The 23602-nt window shown below is 43.9% G+C and overlaps 1 protein-coding gene across 1 annotated transcript in view; it reads right to left on the bottom strand.

Annotated features, from left to right (window-relative positions):
- Positions 1 to 10865: 10865 nt before the first annotated feature.
- FYB2 (FYN binding protein 2) overlaps positions 10866 to 23602 on the bottom strand; it is a 116524-nt gene continuing 103787 nt past the window's right edge. The window contains exons 16-18 of the mRNA XM_063427646.1: positions 20397 to 20477; positions 15100 to 15154; positions 10866 to 11180 (exon numbers count right to left, since the gene is read on the bottom strand). Coding sequence (XP_063283716.1) covers positions 10977 to 11180; positions 15100 to 15154; positions 20397 to 20477 — 340 coding nt within the window. The 3' untranslated portion in view covers positions 10866 to 10976. The remainder of the gene's footprint in view (positions 11181 to 15099; positions 15155 to 20396; positions 20478 to 23602) is intronic.

A 23602-nucleotide genomic window follows, 5' to 3' on the forward strand; every position in this document is an offset into this window, starting at 1 on the left:
ACCAACTAATCCTATCACCAGCCTTCCTAAATCCTACCAACTAATCCTGTCACCAGCCTTCCTAAATCCTACCAACTAATCCTGTCACCAGCCTTCCTAAATCCTACCAACTAATCCTATCACCAGCATTCCTAAATCCTACCAACTAATCCTGTCACCACCCTTCCTAAATCCTACAAACTAATCCTATCACCAGCCTTCCTAAATCCCACCAACTAATCCTATCCCCAGCCTTCCTAAATCCTACCAACTAATCCTATCCCCAGCCTTCCTAAACCCTACCAATTAATCCTGTCACCAGCCTTCCTAAATCCCACCAACTAATCCTGTCACCACCCTTCCTAAATCCTACAAACTAATCCTATCACCAGCCTTCCTAAATCCTACCAACTAATCCTATCACCAGCCTTCCTAAATCCTACCAACTAATCCTATCACCAGCCTTCCTAAATCCTACCAACTAATCCTATCCCCAGCCTTCCTAAATCCTACCAACTAATCCTGTCACCAGCCTTCCTAAATCCTACCAACTAATCCTATCCCCAGCCTTCCTAAATCCTACCAACTAATCCTATCCCCAGCCTTCCTAAATCCTACCAACTAATCCTGTCACCAGCCTTCCTAAATCCTACCAACTAATCCTATCACCAGCCTTCCTAAATCCTACCAACTAATCCTATCACCAGCCTTCCTAAATCCAACCAACTAATCCTATCCCCAGCCTTCCTAAATCCCACCAACTAATCCTGTCACCACCCTTCCTAAATCCTACCAACTAATCCTATCACCAGCCTTCCTAAATCCTACCAACTAATCCTATCCCCAGCCTTCCTAAATCCCACCAACTAATCCTGTCACCACCCTTCCTAAATCCTACCAACTAATCCTATCCCCAGCCTTCCTAAATCCTACCAACTAATCCTATCACCAGCCTTCCTAAATCCTACAAACTAATCCTATCACCAGCCTTCCTAAATCCTACCAACTAATACTATCCCCAGCCTTCCTAAATCCTACCAACTAATCCTATCCCCAGCCTTCCTAAATCCAACCAACTAATCCTATCCCCAGCCTTCCTAAATCCTACCAACTAATACTATCCCCAGCCCTCCTAAATCCCACCAACTAATCCTATCCCCAGCCTTCCTAAATCCTACCAACTAATCCTGTCACCAGCCTTCCTAAATCCTACCAACTAATCCTGTCACCAGCCTTCCTAAATCCTACCAACTAATCCTGTCACCAGCCTTCCTAAATCCTACCAACTAATCCTGTCACCAGCCTTCCTAAATCCTACCAACTAATCCTGTCACCAGCCTTCCTAAATCCTACCAACTAATCCTGTCACCAGCCTTCCTAAATCCTACCAACTAATCCTGTCACCAGCGGTCTTATCTTCGGCTGTAGTCTTCTCGGGGCTTTGGGAGAGAAGCGGTGAAGATATCAAGGACAATTTGAGGCACGGATAGATCGCAATCTGCTTGCTGCGCACACTTTACATTGGAACCTTGGTAATGCCACAGACTCTTTTAGAAAGGGAGCTGGGTGTCCACAGTCTCTGTAATGTGAATAGTTTTAAATTGTCCAATTTGATTCTTAGAATAAAGAAAGGCCCAGTAAATGACTTCACAGCAGAATGCGGTTCTGGGATAACAGCAAGTGCTATAGTGAGTCTGGATTGGCTGTCACTCGGTATTAAAACCATTATCTGTTCTGCTACAACCGACTTTCAGTGCAGGTTCTGGAGTACAGTTCTAAACCAAGATTGGTTTCCGTGGTGATTGTTCAACAATAGTTCTGTAAAAGTCGCCCTCACGTTTCACCTATAATAAGTGGTGATATATCGATAAAGATTACGGGACTTGTTCAGTATGCATTTTACTGCTGACCAGAGCAGGTAATGGAAGTGCATGCGAGATACAGTAACTGAATTCAATGTTATATTGTGATTGGCTGCTTCTGGTATTCTCAGCCAATCAGAATCCTGCTGAAATAAAAAATGTCCCTGAACACACCATGCGCAGCTGGGAAGTAACTAACGGAAGCCTTGTACCGGCTATACATCGGAGCACAGGAATGATAATTAGTCGTGTTTCATAACGTCAAATACTCACAATGTGTTTCATCGGGTGATTATTAAGGGCTAACGAGTCAGTGCATATGATAATTCGTTATTGGACAATTCTGAATGAATATTACAGTTAATACTCGAAGTTCACTATTTAGGGCGAGTAGGAAATGTGTGCAGATCGTTATTGTGTTTCCTGCAATTAGTGAAATGTGATATTTAATTTAGGAAATGTTAAAAGGTTTTATGAAATCCCCATTTTGGGGGGAGACTTTGCCAATCCCCCATTAAGGTTTACATATACTGAATGATATGAGTGGTATCACACCCCTTCGTGTACAATCAATCATGTGATTTATTGATTTAACTGGATTCGTATTTCCATTCTTTAATCATAAAGGGCGAACATTTAGTACATTACTTAAAAACAAATATAAATAATAGATTTTGTTCAATTCCTACTACGCTCATCTTCCACGATCAGAACTAATGTACAGAGGGCCCTGGTGGAAGAGGTCAAAAAGTGAATCCCTGTCTATCGTAAAACTCCCACAATGCTTTGCAGCTGCGGATCTAGCACCTATCCTTGCAGGGCTGTGTATGCGAGCACTGTAATGTTTTTTGTGTGTATGGTATGTAGTGTTGGTGTTTGAATGCAGGGGTGTGTTTGTGTGTAGTGTTGGTGTTTGAATGCAGGTGTGTGTTTGTGTGTAGTGTTGGTGTTTGAATGCAGGGGTGTGTTTGTGTGTAGTGTTGGTGTTTGAATGCAGGGGTGTGTTTGTGTGTAGTGTTGGTGATTGAATGCAGGGGTGTGTTTGTGTGTAGTGTTGGTGTTTGAATGCAGGGGTGTGTTTGTGTGTAGTGTTGGTGTTTGAATGCAGGGGTGTGTTCGTATATAATCTTGGCATTTATACACTAGGGGTGTGTTTAGATGTAATATTTGCATTTAATTGCACGGGTGTGTTTGCATGTAGTTTTGGTGCTTAATTCTACCACTGAACCCGATCAGGCCCCAGTTCAGGTATACCCATCTGGTGGCCCTAAGAGCATCGGCTACCCGATGGGTCCCCACTGTGTGCAGGCCCAGGTACAGTTGCACACTACATTGAATTATGCTAATTTATATTCTAATTGTCATAATAACTTGCACCCTCTATAACCTGATTCAAATACTAGGGAAAATGAATCCCTGCATTGCTCCCTTACCTCATACAGAGACTGTCTTACTCACATGCTATAGAGACAGAGTTTTTCTCATTGACATGCTATAGAAGCTGTATCTTTCTCACTCACATGCTATAGAGGCTGTATCTTTCTCACTCACATGCTATAGAGGCTGTATCTTTCTCACTCACATGCTATAGAGGCTGTATCTTTCTCACTCACATGCTATAGAGGCTGTATCTTTCTCACTCACATGCTATAGAGGCTGTATCTTTCTCACTCACATGCTATAGAGGCTGTATCTTTCTCACTCACATGCTATAGAGGCTGTATCTTTCTCACTCACATGCTATAGAGGCTGTATCTTTCTCACTCACATGCTATAGAGGCTGTGTCTTTTTTTACTCACATGCGATAGAGGCTGTGTCTTTTTTTACTCACATGCGATAGAGGCTGTGTCTTTTTTACTCACATGCGATAGAGGCTGTGTGTTTCTTACTCACATGCGATAGAGGCTGTGTGTTTCTTACTCACATGCGACAGAGGCTGTGTGTTTCTTACTCACATGCGATAGAGGCTGTGTGTTTCTTACTCACATGCGACAGAGACTGTGTGTTTCTTACTCACATGCGATAGAGGCTGTGTGCTTCTTATTCACATGCCGGTTTTTCTCTCACTCTATGATCTCTGCCTTTTTCAATAAGCAGTGATGAATTGTGTGAAAGCTCTGATAATGAGATGTTGTAATATACACACTGTGTTACTCAGATTAGTCTTCTGAGAAATGCTCTATTTTTGGGAAATGTGTCATTCTGTGGGAAGAGATTTTAATAAAGTGAATGCTGTGACTTATTATATTTTATTCTGTAACATGTTCCACTTGTGTCATTTGGCCTCATACCCAAATATTATTTATTCTTCATTAATCCTTCATGTCAGCGACAGCAGCTGGAAGAGCAGGATAACACCTGCATCAATCACAAAACGAACCATGACTAGCGTGTACAGACCATGACTAGCGTGTACAAACCATGACTAGCGTGGACAGACCATGACTAGCGTGGACAGACCATGACTAGCGTGGACAAACCATGACTAGCGTGGACAAACCATGACTAGCGTGGACAAACCATGACTAGCGTGGACAAACCATGACTAGCGTGGACAGACCATGACTAGCGTGGACAGACCATGACTAGCGTGGACAGACCATGACTAGCGTGGACAGACCATGACTAGCGTGGACAAACCATGACTAGCGTGGACAAACCATGACTAGCGTGGACAAACCATGACTAGCGTGGACAAACCATGGCTAGCGTGGACAAACCATGGCTAGCGTGGACAGACCATGACTAGCGTGGACAGACCATGACTAGCGTGGACAGACCATGACTAGCGTGGACAAACCATGACTAGCGTGGACAGACCATGACTAGCGTGGACAGACCATGACTAGCGTGGACAGACCATGACTAGCGTGGACAAACCATGACTAGCGTGGACAAACCATGGCTAGCGTGGACAAACCATGACTAGCGTGGACAGACCATGACTAGCGTGGACAAACCATGACTAGCGTGGACAAACCATGACTAGCGTGGACAAACCATGACTAGCGTGGACAAACCATGACTAGCGTGGACAGACCATGACTAGCGTGTACATACCATGACTAGCGTGGACAAACCATGACTATCGTGGACAGACCATGACTAGCGCGGACAAACCATGACTAGCGCGGACAAACCATGACTAGCGCGGACAAACCATGACTAGCGCGGACAGACCATGACTAGCGCGGACAGACCATGACTAGCGTGGACAGACCATGAGTAGCGTGGACAGACCATGACTAGCGTGGACAAACCATGACTAGCGTGGACAAACCATGACTGTAGCAGTATGCCCTCCCAATGATGAGCTACTACCGCCTGTGGTCGCCCCTCCCTGGTTGTGCCCAGCCCTGGTGTGATTTTAGCTGCCAGCCAGTGATAATAGTCACTTGTAGAAGGGCAATCATGGTATCACCCAAACGTAGTCGAGACTTAGTGAAGGGTGAAAATGATATACATGGTATTTATCCACATCTACATTTACAGCAATACAAAACACATCCCCCACATGCCATACATCCCCGAAAATACCTGAAAATAGCTCCACAGAATCACTTGGTTTTGGACGGAGATTCAAATTTCCCACCTAAACCATGCGGCTGTCAATCAGGAAAAAGGGCGCAAACCAATTTGCACCAACCCGGTTTGAATGGTAGGCCTTCTCCTATTGGCCGGCATGTACTTCCAGGCGGCCAGTGGGACCCTGCGGCTGTGAAGCAGAGTCATAGTTCCATGGGGCTCGAGCTCTCTCTCCGGTGGATATCTCCACATGGGTAGCACTGGAGAGAGAGCTCTGTGGTGGTTAGCCCATCAAAATGACTAACATGTACAAATCATGACCAGCGTGTCTCTCACACTGCAATCACTGTACAAAGCAAGCTCCCTCTCTCACACTGCAATCACACTATACAGAGCAAGCTCTCCCTCTCACACTACAATCACACTATAAAGAGCAAGCTCTCCCTTACACTGCAATCACACAGTACAGAGTGATCTCTCACACTGCAATCACACTGTACAGATTACTCACAGACCCCTGCGTACTGTGAATCCCTCTGCTGATGTCACTACGGACATCGGCAGAGGGAATCCCTTGGGTGTGGGATTAGGACTGGCATAATGGGTTGGATTAGAGGTAGTAAAAGGGTGTTAGATTATTGGTTGAATTATAGGCTCGATTATGGGAAAAACTACACATCTGGGCTAAGTGGACCTAGGTTTGTGATTAATGGTTAAATTGAAAAGTGCCAAAACGCTCTTATTTACACAGCCTGGGGGTATACTTTCTACAAATATATACTATTGTGTAGCAGTTTTGTATTATGTGACTACAATTAAAGGTACACTACCGGGTCGGGAACACAAAAATGTATTTCTAACCCTGCAGTGTTAAAAACACCCACTCATGCCTCCTCCCCCTCCCCCCCCCCCCCCCACCCACTTATCCCCTAAATATAGTAAAATCTTACCTTTATTGCAGTCCGCTGCTACTGGCTCTGCCCATGATCTGTCTGCTTGGCTCAAATTGTCAGAAGTGTTGATCAAAGCTGTACCCCTGGCTGTGTACCTCTGTCAAGGACCGCTTCCTAGCTGGAACAGGGGACAAACAGCAGCACTTCTGCCCACAATCGCCGTGGCTTGACTGGGGCCCTGGAACTGCTCCGTCCTGGAGCCGAATGAGGAATTAGCTCTAGACACCCCCAGGCACAGTCCTGGTACTTTCCCTGTTGAATCTCCTGCCAGCTGGAACAGCAGACACAGGGGTTAAATCTTCCTTCCCTCCAATAACAGGACGACACACAGTTTTGGAGTGTAGATTTGGAATAGATTTTAATGGTGCCACACTTGGCCTTATATAACAATCCTCATGCAAGGGGTACGTCCACATTGACCTGATGGTGGACTGATTTGCAACTTCACAGACCAATAACAATAAGGTTACAAGGTACGACACTCCCACACACAGCACACAATCCCTCCCCTCTGCCTGGGAGATAATTGGATCAGTAACTGTACTAATTATAATCCAATTATCACCAAGCACAGAAAAAACACAATTTTTCTTAAAGTACCCCAAACTCATAGTATCCCCACAAATGTCACATCTGGGTGACCAACATATCCAAAAATCACCCAGATCAGTTCAGGGGTTCAGAAATTCTATGGAAGTCATTTATTTGACCGACCGCAGGCATGGTCCCATGCCCCAAATAGTTCCAGAGAATCAGGACTTGCGGTCGTTCTAGTTCGGTAGTTTGAAAATGAACAAACTACCGAACAGAGTCAATAGTTTTACCCTAGAGCTTGTTCCCCTCATCCAGACGCATGATCTCACCGAATAGAATCGAATGCAGGCGATGATGGAAGTCCAGCAATGTTCGAGAGTTTCTTTATCAGAGTTAAGTTCCATGAGATTCATGCCCAAACACCGCTGCCTGCGTTCATGCGAACAAGATGGCCGCCACCTCGTGGTTGTCCATAGGAATTGCGGCCACCCAGACGAACAATTAGAACACTGCAGTGAGAAACGTTACAAGTTGGTAAAAGGTGTTAGCAAGCTCCAGGGTGGTCTTTGGTTCATGCGGTTGTTCGGTAAACGAACCATATAGTCCCAATTGCACGAACAGACTTTTACATTATTTTTCACAGGGCCCATAGTCTGTGGGCAGGAGGCTGGCAAGCAGGCTCCTCCAGGAGCTCGTGGCAAACTCGGGTAAAAAGGGGAGTTTGTCACAAAAGCCAATCACAATGCTTTCCCATCAATGTATCTCTATGAGGAAAGTTCAGTGTCTGCATGCAGAGGGTGGAGACAGTGAATGTCAGTCACACTGTGCAGCACTGCCACAGGAAGCACATCTAGGTTGTATACATGTACAGCGCTGCAGCATATTCTGGGCCTCTGTTCAGCAGAACGGTTTCCCTGTCAGGGTAGGATCCAGAACCTAATCTCGGGAGGGGCACTGGTAGCTTATTTAAAGAAACAATCCAGGCACAATAACCACTACAGCATGCTGTAGTGGTTATGGTGCCATGGTGCCCTCCCAGGGTAAGTAGTCAAACTGTTTGGAGAGAGCCTGTAGTAGAGGATAGGGGCAGTGTGCGTGTGTGTGTGTGGTGCAATGTATGTGTGTGTTAGGGGTGCAATCTGTGTTGGGTACAGTGTGTGTGAGGGGTACAGTGTGTGTGTATTGAGGGGTACATAGTGTGTTTGAGGGGGCAGTGTAGGTGAGGGGTACAGTGTGTGTATGGAGGCAGTGTGTGTGAGGGGTGCAGTGTGTGTGAGGGGTGCAGTGTGTGTGTACGGGGGCAGTGTGTGTGAGGGGTACAGTGTGTGTGTATTGAGGGGTACATAGTGTGTTTGAGGGGGGCAGTGTAGGTAAGGGGTACAGTGTGTGTATGGAGTCAGTGTGTGTGTATGGGGGCAGTGTGTGTGAGGGGTACAGTGTGTGTGTATTGAGGGGTACATAGTGTGTTTGAGGGGGGCAGTGTAGGTGAGGGGTACAGTGTGTGTATGGAGGCAGTGTGTGTGAGGGGTACAGTGTGTGTGTACGGGGGGCAGTGTGTGTGAGGGGTACAGTGTGTGTGTATTGAGGGGTACATAGTGTGTTTGTGAGGGGTACTTAGTGTGTGTGTATTGAGGGGGTACATAGTGTGTTTGAGGGGGGCAGTGTAGGTGAGGGGTACAGTGTGTGTGAGGGGTACAGTGTGTGTGTACGGGGGGCAGTGTGTGTGAGGGGTACAGTGTGTGTGTATTGAGGGGTACATAGTGTGTTTGAGGGGGGCAGTGTGTGTGAGGGGTACAGTGTGTGTGTATTGAGGGGTATGTGTGAATGGAGGCAGTGTGTGTGAGGGGTACAGTCTGTGTGTACGGGGGGCAGTGTGTGTGTGTGTGTGTGTGTGTATAGGGGAGAATTATTGTGGGTCTGTGGGGTTTGAGGGTAGATTAATAAATATTGTTTTGTTTTTTTATTTAAAAAAATAATAATAATTTTGATATCCCCCCTCCCTGATTGCCTTTGTCTGGGAGGGGTGACAGTACTATTCACTGGTGGTCCTAGTGGTGAAGCCCTGGTGGTCCCAGTGGTGAGAGTTCACTCTCGGGAGATACGTATAGTTGCCGTGGTAACTGCGGCAACGCTCCAAACTCGCGAGAGAAGAACCCGATGAGCTGCAGGTTAGAGGTCCCCCGGGTCCTCTCTCCCACTCCTGCCGGCTGCCGGCAGAAATTGTTTTGAATTAGTTTTCTTTAGTTACAATTTGTGTAAAGAAATAAACTGTAATTAAATAATTTAAATGTGAAACTGAGAAAAAATACATTTCTTTAAATGTGTTTTATTCCTATGCAATTCTGCATTATGTATACATATAGGGTATCAAAAGAAAGCCCAATTTCTCCTTTAAATTATATAGAATATGTCTGGGTGCAGCTAACCAGCACGGAGACATTGTGGCAGAATAAACACATGGAAAAACGCCTAGAAAGTTTCGGTCACAAACGCATCACATCTCAAAAAAGCCTTGGTCCTTAAAGGGTTAAATTATTCTGTTTCCCAATTGCATTGGACTTGGCGTTTGCCACCATCTCTTACTGGATTCCCATTTCCACAGACAGAGGATAAGAGGAATTAATGTAGCCATTCCTTCATAACGTTTCCTTTTAGTAGTGTGTTAAACAAGTTGAATGAAATAAAATCCATAGCTTCGTAATCAACGTAAAGATGTGAAATAACAAACTCAGCATATGTCAGTCATAGGTTTTTATTGGGCATTTTTACACAGGCCATAAGTTCCCATAAAGTATTCTTTAGCCTAAGGAGTTCTATACGTACATCCCAAAACACACCTAACAATCAGAATGATCTGTTAATACAGAGAGCGAGATAATACAGATTGGATACTAAACGGACAGCACGGATTATTGCCATGAATTTAATATCTGGCTGCTTCGTTACCATGATTTTTAGAATTAATCGTTTACATCAGGAAAGAGCGTATCCCTTCATATGTAGAAATTACAACCTTACAGAGGAACCGTTTACTTTGCAGGATCTGACATTCTGGACGTCTCTACATTGTCTGGCCGCTTCTGCCAAAAAGTAAAGAATAAGAATTAAAAACTTCAAAAATCACTTACAACAGTAGCCAGAGCTTTGAGAATGTTCTGTTCGAGTCTAGACCATTTGGCTATGATACCCTCCAGGTCATCACACATCCTTAGTTTTCTGTGCCCATACATTATATTACTTGGGCTGCGACTGCCTGGTATCCTGCCTGATCCAACCGCTAGGGAACTGATTGCAGGAATGTTGTGTGAAAAAACAGGTTTAGTTCCTCACAATTATCACCCCAAGTGTAACCAAGGGAATAAATCGCAGATTCTGGCAGGAAATTAACGATAATAACGCAATCACTGCCATTTGTTTAAATTTCCTATAACAAGATAGGTAGAGCGTAGTTAACGTAAAACATTTATTCCTTTCTCCAAGTTTAATTTATTAATAATTACCAATCCTGAACCAACGCACAAATTATGAAACATCGTAATAATCAGCACATTATGAAACTGTATCGGGAAACAAAACACTTGTACTTACTCAAAGTTTAAATGTTCGATGGATACATAACCAACTAAAATATTAAAAGAATCAAGAATTAATACACCAAGCAAAAACAAACAGTGGATACCTCTCCTTTACTCTGCATTGTGTGATGAACGCAAGACTAGAGTAAAATCAGATATTTAAAGGATATGGAGTTAATGTTGGAAGGCCCATACTGTGCATTATTAAGCTCCCCACGAGATTTCGAGAGATATGGTAAGCCGAGTGTGAGCCAAGTCTTTAATGCATTTTGCAGATAATATTTTTTGCATATTGTTAATAAATCTAAATTTTAATGGAAAACATAATATGAGTACCTCTAGGATTCCTAAAACATCAGCACATGTACAGGAGGAGCCCTGTTAGAGCAGGAAGAGGCGCCAGGAGTCACAGCCACATATTATGGCCTGTGGGGGTTCTTTGTCCCATAAACCCCTATAAAACCCCCACACAGAAAGCAGGGATTGTATGTGTATCTTTTTTCCCCCCAATATTTATAGAAGTCGATTGTAGATATTTAATTTCGATTTAACCCACAACGTCCAGAGAGGAGGAAGGTAATAACTTACATTTGCCCACAGCATTGCGACAGATGATGAGATTTTCTGAAGAAACGTCAATGACATCGAGCCTTTCTCCCGGCTTCACCGGCAGACCATATTTACCTTTTGGCGAGGTAATCGCTTGCTCGGTGACTATCGCCGTATTACTGACCACAATATCTCCAGAGTACTGTATAGAAATAAATATAATCAGTGATTGGCATTGTACAAAGAGCTAGCACTCCAATATTAAAGAAATGAAGAACCCGAATGTATCTGCAGAGATATAACCAGGGTCTAGTTGCTATAAAATAACACTGGATACATTCCACGCCAGCTTCAATGGTCTCATGTTTTATAATTAAACCGTGCGGAATGTTCCTAGCTCGCTTGTGTGATGCTTAGTGCTTGTTTTTCACTGAAATCAGGGAAAATCTATTTGTACCTCACAGTGACCCAGTTCTCTGGCAGAACACACTTCGAATGAAACGCTACTCAGTGAGGAATCGAGATTGTGTGTTATTCTATTAACAATCCTTGTGACCGGTGTCAAACATGCGCCTCATCCTCCCATTTAAACATGGCAGAGCAGGAATTGGCTAGGAGAACTCAGCCGATTCCTCTAGGAGAGTGGTTCCCAACCCTATCCTCAAGTACCCCCTAAGAGTACAGGATTTAGGGATCACCCAGTTGTGTCTAAAGTGTTTTTTTTTTCTGTCTAAAAACACCTTAGACACAACTGGGTGATCCCTAAATCCTGGACTTAGAAACATAAAAACATAGAAACATAGAATGTGACGGCAGATAAGAACCATTCGGCCCATCTAGTCTGCCCAGTTTTCTAAATACTTTCATTAGTCCCTGACCTTATCTTATAGTTAGGATAGCCTTATGCCTATCCCACGCATGCTTAAACTCCTTTACTGTGTTAACCTCTACCACTTCAGCTGGAAGGCTATTCCATGCATCCACTACCCTCTCAGTAAAGTAATACTTCCTGATATTATTTTTAAACCTTTGTCCCTCTAATTTAAGACTATGTCCTCTTGTTGTGGTAGTTTTTATTCTTTTAAATATAGTCTCCTCCTTTACTGTGTTGATTCCCTTTATGTGTTTAACCCCTTAATGACACAACTTCTGGAATAAAAGGGAATCATGACGGAATATATCCGTCGTCTGTCCTTAAGGGGTTAAATGTTTCTATCATATCCCCCCTGTCTCGTCTTTCCTCCAAGCTATACATGTTAAGATCCTTTAACCTTTCCTGGTAAGTTTTATCCTGCAATCCATGAACCAGTTTAGTAGCCCTTCTTTGAACTCTCTCTAAGGTATCAATATCCTTCTGAAGATAGGGTCTCCAGTACTGTGTACAGTACTCCAAGTGAGGTCTCACCAGTGTTCTGTACAATGGCATGAGCACTTCCCTCTTTCTACTGCGAATACCTCTCCCTATACAACCAAGCATTCTGCTAGCATTTCCTGCTGCTCTATTACATTGTCTGCCTACCTTTAAGTCCTCAGAAATAATCACCCCTAAATCCCTTTCCTCAGATGTTGAGGTTAGGACTCTATCAAATATTCTGTACTCTGCCCTTGGGTTTTTACGTCCAAGATGCATTATCTTGCACTTATCCACATTAAATGTCAGTTGCCACAACTCTGACCATTTTTCTAGTTTACCTAAATCATTTGCCATTTGGCTTATCCCTGCTGGAACATCAACCCTGTTACATATCCGCAAAAAGACACACCTTACCATCAAGACCTTCTGCAATATCACTAATAAAAATATTAAAGAGAATGGGTCCAAGTACAGATCCCTGAGGTACCCCACTGGTGACAAGCCCAAGCTTCGAATATACTCCATTGACTACAACCCTCTGTTGCCTGTCACTCAGCCACTGCCTTACCCATTCAACAATATTGGAATCCAAACTCAAAGATTGCAGTTTATTGATAAGCCTTCTATGTGCAACAGTGTCAAAAGCCTTACTGAAATCTAGGTAAGCAATGTCTACTGCACCACCCTGATCTATAATATTAGTTACCCAATCAAAAAAATCAATAAGATTAGTTTGGCATGATCTCCCTGAAGTAAACCCATGTTGTCTCTGATCTTGAAATCCATGTGTTTTTAGATGTTCAACAATCCTATCCTTTAACATGGTTTCCATCACTTTCCCCACTACTGAAGTAAGGCTTACTGGCCTATAGTTGCCCGACTCCTCCTTATTACCTTTCTTGTGAATGGGCACAACATTCGCTAACTTCCAATCTTCTGGGACTACTCCTGTTAACAATGATTGGTTAAATAAATCTGTTAATGGTTTTGCTAGTACACCACTAAGCTCTTTTAATAGCTTTGGGTGTATTCCATCAGGTCCCATTGACTTATTTGTCTTTACTTTTGACAGTTGAAATAGAACCTCTTCCTCTGTAAACTCACATGTAATAAATGACTCATTTATCCTTTTTTTTTAACAGAGGTCCCTTTCCTTCATTTTCAGCTGTAAATACCGAACAAAAATATTCATTGAGGCAGTCAGCTAGACCTTTATCCTCATCTACATACCTTCCTTCTTTTGTTTTTAATCTAACTAATCCTTGTTTTACTTTTCTTTTCTCATTTATGTATCTAAAAAAAGTTTTGTCCCCCTTTTTTACTGACTGTGCTATTTTCTGTTCTGTGTGTGATTTGGAAGCTCTTATAACTTGCTTAGCCTGTTTCTGCCTAATCTTATAGGTCATTCTGTCTTCCTCACTCTGGTTTTTTTTATAATTACTAAATGCTAACTTTTTGTTTTTTACTATTTTGGTCACATCTGCGGAGTACCACAGCGGTTTCTTGAATTTTTTGCTTTTACTGACAAGCCTAATGCAATTTTCTGTTGCCTTCAGTAGTGCAGCTTTTAAATAATCCCATTTATTTTGGACTCCATTTAAGTTGCTCCAGTCTGATAATGACTCCTTTACACATATTCTAATTTTAGAAAAGTCTGTTTTTCTAAAGTCTAAAACTTTTGTTTTTGTGTGGTGTGACTCAGTCCCTGTTCTTATATTAAACCACACTGACTGATGATCACTGGATCCTAAACTTTCACCTACAGTAATATCTGATACCAAATCTCCATTTGTTAACACTAAATCTAGTATGGCCTCTTTACGAGTTGGCTCCTCAACGACTTGTTTTAGAGACAATCCCAGTAGGGAGTTTAGAATATGTGTGCTTCTGGCACAAGTAGCTATTTTTGTTTTCCAATTCACATCAGGAAGATTAAAGTCACCCATGGTGATAACTTCCCCCTTCATTGTCATTTTAGCTATTTCTTCAACTAGTAGATTATCTAACTCTTCAATTTGTCCTGGGGGCCTATAAATCACACCTACACGAACTACTGTGTGATTACCAAATTCTAACGTAACCCAAATGGACTCTATGTTCGTCTCACTAACCTTTATTAGGCTAGATTTTATGCTATCCTTCACATACAGGGCCACCCCTCCCCCTTTCTTGCCTTCCCTGTCTTTTCTATATAAAGAGTACCCTGGTATTGCTATGTCCCAGTCATTTTTTTCATTATACCATGTCTCAGTAACAGCGACTAAATCTACACTATCAGTTGCCATTATTGCCACAAGTTCATGGATCTTATTCCCTAAACTGCGAGCATTTGTAGACATGACTCTAAGCTTATCATTTTTTAACACACTTGCTACAGGCACCTTCTGTCCTTGTTTTGGGGGACAATTGGATTGATGTTTTATCACCCTTGGACTGGTAGGGGGTACTCTTGCACCCTTGGACTGGTAGGGGGTACTTGAGGGCTGGGTTGGGAACCCCTGCTTTAGGACATGGAGGATGCAGGGGCCAGATCTACGTGATAACGTGTCCCGAGGTATTATTATTAACACAGCACAGACTAGTAATTATATTAATTAATATTAAAAGCAAGCGGTGAATGTATCAGTATATTGATCATTTAGTCAGATGCTGAGAATGGCGACTTGTCAGTATCTCGGAGATATTTAGGACTCTTCATATAAAATGATTCACATCAATCGGTCCTTATTATTTTATTTATTGGTTTATTTTTGGTCAAATCCCGTACCTTGAACTTGTCACGAAAAGTCTTCTCTTCTTTAGCAAATACTTTATTCATCTTTCTGCAAAATGAAAGAGTGAACAACTGTTTTCAGTTATTTAGTAATAAATTAACCAAATCGTTTAATTAGTAAATTATCATTTCAGAAAATGGTATTTATTGCGTTAACAGAACATTAATCGGTCTGTTTTCAGTACGTTCCGAGACGTGATCGAGGTCTATGACTGGACAAGAAAAACACCGCGATGGAATATATGGGGGATATCGGCAGTAGATGAATCCTGGGTAAAACTCCTGAGGCCGGACAGTCCCAACATAGGGCTACACCTATATATCAGCAAATTGTATTGAATTGTAGCAAACTAATATTCAAATTGCTAAATTAAAGCTAAAATATCAAAGCCATGGATATTTGGATTGGACAGTAACAAAGTCTAGGCGGGGTTAAAAGGGGAGGGCATAATTCAATGTATGTATGTTATAATTAGGGGTATATCTACTAAATATAATGTGTATATATATCTCTTTGTTGGGAAGTGGAGTGTCCCTTTACTAAGGATGACTCATCTAAGTGACACAGATAAAATGAAATGGGACATTCTCCGCACCATAAAATGCGTCAGGCTTTTAACGCCTCTCCCTCAAGTCATTTTAAATGCTGTATGTTGTCGTAGTTTAGAGTAATTTCTTCCCAGTTCATTGCCATCTCCAGTATTACTCTGGCTGCCCCTTGCAATGCTGCATGGAAGGTGTAAATACAGTTAGGTCTGGAAACATTTGGACACGGACACAAGTTTTGTTATTTCGGCTATTTTCCACAATAAATTCAAGTTACAGTAAAATAATGAATATGGGCTTAAAGTGCAGTCTCTCGGCTTTAATTTAAGGGTATTGACATCCAAATTGGAGGAGGGGTTTAGGAATTACAGCTCTTTAATATGTAGCCTCTCTGTTTCGAGGGACCAAAAGTAATTGGACAATTGACTCACAATCCTTCATTATTTATTCATCAATTAAGCAGGTTAAAGGTCTGAAGTTTATTCCAGGTGTGGCAATCGCATTTGGTAGCTGTGGGGATTATACCATTGTACGCTATTCATACTAGAGCTAGTTTTAAGCTCTATAAAACGTGAGAAGGAATATATAAGATTTATTTTATTCATATCATCCACTTCTGGGACATACTGCACTATTAGTCTTTTTTTTTTCTCTTCTCTTTTTTTATATATGGCTCCTAAGAACACCTTGATCTGGCATAGTATAGAAGAATTCCCCTGACAGAATTGAGTAGACATGTGCAATTAGTTTCGGTCCGAATGTGAATTCGTACGAATTTCGGGCCATTCGGACATTCAGGTACTTCCGAGTGTCCGAATAGCTGAATTGCCGAAGTCCCGAAGTTCCGAAGCACAGTATTGCATAAGTACTAATATGCTTACCCAGTGAAAGAAGAAGAATGTTACACTGTATACAATTTTAAATAAAAAGTATACAAACATAGCCAGGATTCACCTGTAAGCATTTGCAACACTTACAACAATCAAGTAACATACATTCATATAAAATGTAAGTTACTTGGCCAGTCAATGTAATGACAGGAATGAATAAGTAGATAACTCCCTAATTCCCACGGTATTAGGGAGCTATCTACTAAAAGGCTGAAAGACCCGAATTGGTCTTTCAGACACATTTACTAATACTAAGTAAAGATTACTTAGTATTAGTAAATAATGCCCCTACTCGCTATACGTGAGATGGGGCATGTCTAGTAAATAGTGAGCAGTCTGTGCCTCCCCCCCCCCGCGTCCCCCACTCCTGAACGGCGGGTGGGGGCCCTAAAGTAAAATAAGGGGGGGACTATTGTCCTCCCCCTCGGCCCCTACCCCGAGCGGTGGGTGGGGGCCCTAAATTACAATAAGTGGGGACACCTTATGTCCTCCCCCTGGCCCTCACCCCTGAGCGGTGGGTGGGGGCCCTATATACCAATGAGGGGGGGACCTAATGTCCTTCCCCCCTGAGCAGTGGGTGGGGGCCCTAAATTACAGTGAGGGGGGGACCTAATGTCCTCCCCCTGGCCCCCACCCCTGAGTGGGGACCCTAAATTACAATAAGGGGGGGACCTAAAGTCATCCCCCCTGGCCCGCACCCCTGATCGGTGGGTGGGGGCCCTAAATTAGAATAAGGGGGGACCTTATGGCATCCCCCTGGCCCCCACCTCTGAGCGGCTGGTGGGGGCCCTAAACACCAATAGAGGGGGGGACCTATTGTCCTCCCCCCTTGCTCCCACCCCTGAGCGGTGGGTGGGGGCCCTATATAAAAATGTAACCCTCCCCCCAGGTGACTAGGGGTCCCCAAACCCCTAGTCACCCCCCTCCCAAAAAAAAAAATCCCTACCTACCCTCCTCACCCTAAAAATAATGAGGGGGGACCATTAACTAAGTACTTGTAAAAGAAGAAAAATAAAACTTTCCATTTGATGTCTTCTTTTTTCTAAAATCTTCTTTTTTCAGCCCCAAAAAAGGCCAAATAAAAATCCATAATGACCGTCGCAATTAGAACTAAATCCTAAAAAACGAAATCCTTCTTCACCCATGGAGGGCTCCGCGCAGACTGAGCTCTGCAGGGCGGAGGAAGGCTTATGAAGCCTTGCCCCGGCCTGCAATTAGGCTCAGAGCACTCTGATTGGTGGGTTTAAGCCATCCAATCAGAGTGCTGTGACAGGTTAATGAAGAGACTGACAGGTAAGTCTCTACATTTACCACTCACAGGACTCTGATTGGTTGGTTTGAAATCCACCAATCAGAGTGCTCTGTGTCATTTTACACAGCGTGGGAAAGTTCTTTGGAATTTTCCCACGCTGTGTAATTTGACTCATAACAACACGGATTGGTGGATTGAAAGTAACCAATCAGAGAGTTATGAGTCAAATTACACAGCGTGGGAAAATTCCAAAGAACTTTCCCACGCTGTGTAAAATGACACATAGCACTCTAATTGGCTGGATTTCAAGCCATCCAATCACAGTGCTCTGTGTCATTTTACACAGCTTGGGAAAGTTCTTTGGAATTTATAGGCTTTATAAGCTTTCCCCACCCTGCAGAGCTCAGTCTGCGTGGAGCCCTCCATGGGTGAAGATGGATTTTTTTTTGTGCTCTGTTTTTTTTTTTTCTCTTATTGCGATGGTCATTATGGATTTTTATTTGGCCTTTTATGGGGCTGAAAAAAGAAGATTTTAGAAAAAAGAAGACATCAAATGGTAAGTTGAATTTTTTTTTTTACAGGTACTTAGTTAATGGTCGTCGTTCCCCTTATTGCTATTTAGGGCCCCCACCTGCCGCTCAGGTCCCCCCCTTTCAAGTATTTTAGGGCCCCCACCCACCGCTCAGGGGTGGGGGCTGGTGGGGACAATAGGTCCCCTCCCTTTCAAGTAATTTAGGGCCAGGGGGAGGACAATAGGTCCCCCCCTTTGAAGTATTTTAGGGCCCCCACCCACCCACCGCTCAGGGGTGGGGGCCGAGAGAAGGACAATAGGTCCCCTGTTGAGTTTAAAAGCCCCCACTCACACCACGGGTGGGGGCTCGGGAGGGGGGCCCCATTTTTTTTTTTTTTAAACACTGAGCAGCCACAAGTTCGGAATGCCGAACCGAACCAATTTTTTCCCCCAAGTGGTTAATTGGGACTTTATTTTGGACATTCTGTTATATTTTTTATTGTTTTTATTATATACCATACCAAATTTTGTTTTATTTGGTCTTTTAACTTGTTGTTCTCCACCCCTTCTGTTGATATTTTCACCCATATATTGTGACAAATTGTTTAGCATATTTTGGCACAACTTCCATTTCCCTTTTTGTCTGTATTACTCCTTGTGCCTGTGGGGCCTAGAGGGAGCCCTACCTTGTAGAGGTGTGGTGCCATATTACCTATTTATACTTTATACTTTGGTTTGGTTACTAAGCGCTGATCCTTCTGTGTGTATTTACTGATGATCGTAGGATCCTTTCCATGGTAAAGAAAAACCCTTCACAACATCCAGCCAAGTGAAGAACGCTTTCCAGGAGGTAGGCATATCATTATCCAAGTCTGATATTAAGAGAAGACTTAATGAGAGCAAATACAGAGGGTTCACCCAAAGATGAAAAACACTCATAAGCCTCAAGGGTAGAAAGGCCAGATTAAACTTTGCCAGAAAACATCTAAATAAGCCAGCAAAGTTCTGGGACAGCATTCTTTGAAAAGATGACACGAAGATAAACCTGAACCAGTATGATGGGAAGAAAAAGGTATGGAGAAGGCTTGGAACAACTCATGGTCCGAAGCATAGAACATGATCTGTAAAACATGGTGGAGGCAGTGTGATGGCATGGGCATGCATGGCTTCCAATGGCACTGGGTCACTAGAGTTTATTGATGTTGTGACAGAAGACAGATATAACCTGCTGAATTCTGAGCTGTATCAGGATATATTACCTGCTCAGATTCTGCCAAATTCAGCAAACTTTATGGGACTCCGCTTTCCTTCACAGATGGATCCAAAAACATACTGCAACAGCAGCCCAGCAGTTTTTAAGGCAAAGAAGTGAAATATTCTGCGATAGCCGAGTGCATTTCACTTCGTGAAGACAAAACTTGAGGCAGAAAGACCCACAAACAAACAACAACAACTGAAGACAGCTGCAGTAAAGGTCTGGCACAGCATCACAGAGGAGGAAACACAGAGTTTGGTGAGGTCCATGCGTTCCAGACCTCAAGCTGTTAATCTCTGCAAAGGATTCTCCACAAAGTATTAAAATTGTATATTTTATTTATGATTGTGTTAATTTGTTTAATTACATCTGAGCCCCTGTAATCCGGGGTCTGTGTATGAAGATGGCTGTAATTCCGAAATGTTTTATACAATATTGTTGTTCAACCCCCTTGAATTAAAGCTGAAAGTCTTTGATTGGTCTTTGATTGGTTTCAAATTCCTTGTAGTAACGTAAAGAGACAGAATTATGAGAATGGTGTCAGTGTCCAAATATTTCCGGATCTAGCTGCATCTCACGTATTACTCTATACTCTCGCTGCTAGCGTTACACATTTTTACAGTAAGGTTTGGTACTGTCCTTCTAGGACGTCTGGCTGAGAGCAACTCCTAACCAACTGCTTCCTTTATTGCAATACTTCAAAACAACTCATTGTATCCATTTATATACAATTACATTGTCATTTAAACACACATTACTCTGAGGTTTTACATTTAAATAAACAATGAATCCAAAAGTATCAGATTATGAGATGAAATAGCAGATAAACATACTGACCCATCTTTCTCTTGAGCAGCAATCTGATTGGTGGCCTTTCGGAAGAATCCCTTTAATGTCGATTTTTTGTCATCTTTCTCCCTGAAATAGTTGATGGTAGATTTATTTTGCCTTATATTAACATTTCACAAGCTACAAAAAAAAGGAGGAAGATTTGGTACAATGTAAAGGAACAGGCTCACCAAATAAAATATATATCATTTTACATATTTATTAACTGTTGCTTTAATAGTTAAATGCTACCAGTAATATAGGGACGAGACGCAGCGTTGAATGTCCTACTGTGAAGTTATCATGCTTGGATCGATGTTAGCCCCAACAGAGGTTTTTCATTGTGGACATACAGCGCATTTGCTGTACTCCACCAAGCGAACGGTTTATAATTACTGGAAGCAGCCCCAGCATGGACAACACAAAAACAGCACCCCCAACGTGGACATCACATACACAGAACCCCCAGCATGGACAACACAGGCACAGCACCCCCAGCATGGACAACACAGGCACAGCACCCCCAGCATGGACAACACAGACACAGAACCCCCAGCATGGACAACACAGGTACAGCACCCCCAGCATGGACAACACAGGCACAGCACCCCCAGCATGGACAACACAGGCACAGCACCCCCAGCATGGAAAACACAGGCACAGCACCCCCAGCATGGACAACACAGACACAGAACCCCCAGCATGGACAACACAGGCACAGCACCCCCAGCATGGACAACACAGACACAGAACCCCCAGCATGGACAACACAGGCACAGCACCCCCAGCATGGAAAACACAGACACAGAACCCCCAGCATGGACAACACAGGCACAGCACCCCCAGCATGGACAACACAGGCACAGCACCCCCAGCATGGACAACACAGGCACAGCACCCCCAGCATGGACAACACAGGCACAGCACCCCCAGCATGGAAAACACAGACACAGCACCCCCAGCATGGACAACACAGGCACAGCACCCCCAGCATGGAAAACACAGACACAGAACCCCCAGCATGGACAACACAGGCACAGAACCCCCAGCATGGACAACACAGGCACAGCACCCCCAGCATGGACAACACAGGCACAGCACCCCCAGCATGGACAACACAGACACAGCACCCCCAGCATGGACAACACAGGCACAGCACCCCCAGCATGGACAACACAGACACAGAACCCCCAGCATGGACAACACAGGTACAGCACCCCCAGCATGGACAACACAGGTAAAGCACCCCCAGCATGGACAACACAGGCACAGCACCACCAGCATGGACAACACAGGCACAGAATCCCCAACATGGACAACACAGACACAGAACCCCCAACATGGACAACACAGACACAGAACCCCCAACATGGACAACACAGACACAGAACCCCCAGCATGGACAACACAGGCACAGAACCCCCAACATGGACAACACAGACACAGAACCCCCAGCATGGACAACACAGACACAGAACCCCCAGCATGGACAACACAGGCACAGCACCACCAGCATGGACAACACAGGCACAGAACCCCCAACGTGGACTGTTCCAGTTAAAAGAACCCTTAAAGTATGGAAAATCTAGAGTTTTTTTAAATGGCCGGATTGGGACACTGCACATACAGTATTAATGATGAACATTCTCACAGACAAAAAAAGTGAAAAATCTGAGAACCATTAGCATCAAATAATGAATTGAAGCATAAAAAGAAGGATTTTCTGTGTAAATCTGTAAGGACCACTCTGGTACCATAACAACTTCATCGCAATCTCAAACTATCAGCAAAAGGAGAAGGGCAGAGCGCACAAACACCATCTTAGGGTAAAACAGCGCCCAGGACCTCATGGCACCATAACCACTTTATTGAAAGGAAGTGTCCCTTTAATGGAGGAAAAGCAGTTCCTCTCTTAGATTAGGATTCCCAGCTGGGATTATGAATGGATTTATTTACAAAGAAGAAAATAAAACAAAATAAAAACTTAGAATTTCTCACCTGACCTGCTACACATACACACTGTGACTTTAAAGAATAAAGTATGGATTTATACAGCTGCTGCAGAAAAGCACAGCGCCCTCTACTGCTATTAAGGAGTCAGGACGATGGGAACACAGAGAGCATATCAGTAATATCTGTTAAACTAAAGTAGGGTTTAAATAAATGCCCACACACATCAGCCACCAAACACACACACACACACACAGCACCCCCCCACACATCCACCATACACTAGCCAAACACAGACACACGCTGCACCCACCACACACTGCATCCCCGCCTCACACACTGCACCTTCCCACACACACACACACCATCCACCACAAACACTTGAACCACACGCAACACTCACCACAGACAAACACTACAACGCACGCAAACAGAATCTACTACACACACACACAGCACACACCACAAACACAGCACCCACCATGCACTCACCACATACACCAAACACACACACACTGCATCCCTCCCCACACACACAGCAGCCTCCACACACACACAGCACCCACTACAGACAAAAACACACAGCACCGACCACACACACTGCACCCCCACACACACACACTACATCCACCACACACCCCCACACACATTCTGCACCCACCACAAACACAGGACCCACCACAAACACAGCACCCACCATGCACTCACCACATACACCAAACACACACACACTGCATCCCTCCCCACACACACAGCAGCCTCCACACACACAGCACCCACTACAGACAAAAACACACAGCACCCCCACACACACACACTACATCCACCACATACCCACACCCACACTGCACCCACCACACACACTCAGGGTTGGCGCTTCCATTAGGAAACTAGGCAACCAAGGGCGCCAGACCCGTGGAGGCACCGTGCCGTTGGCAACATGGTCTGAAAAAAAAATGCTATTCAGCATGGCAGCCAGGCGCCAGCGGCCGCAGAACGCCCTTCACTTACACTGTCGCCTGGCATGATCCCCATTTCATCAGGAAACGTGTGGGTTCAGCGTCTGTGCGCTCCTGCCCCCTGCACTGTGCGTGGGGACATGTTAGTGGGAGAGATTAATGAAGGGGGGAGAGAGTGTCCCAGTAAGTCCTGCACTGGGTCCACTTTTCACCTTCTCCTGAGTCCTGCCCCCTTCCCTGTACTTGGGGTCAAGTGCGTGGGAGCAGGAAGTGTGGCTGATGAAGGATGTGATGGGATGCCAGGCT

The sequence above is a fragment of the Pelobates fuscus genome, chromosome 7 (genome assembly GCF_036172605.1).
Source record: "Pelobates fuscus isolate aPelFus1 chromosome 7, aPelFus1.pri, whole genome shotgun sequence".
Taxonomy (NCBI): domain Eukaryota; kingdom Metazoa; phylum Chordata; class Amphibia; order Anura; family Pelobatidae; genus Pelobates; species Pelobates fuscus.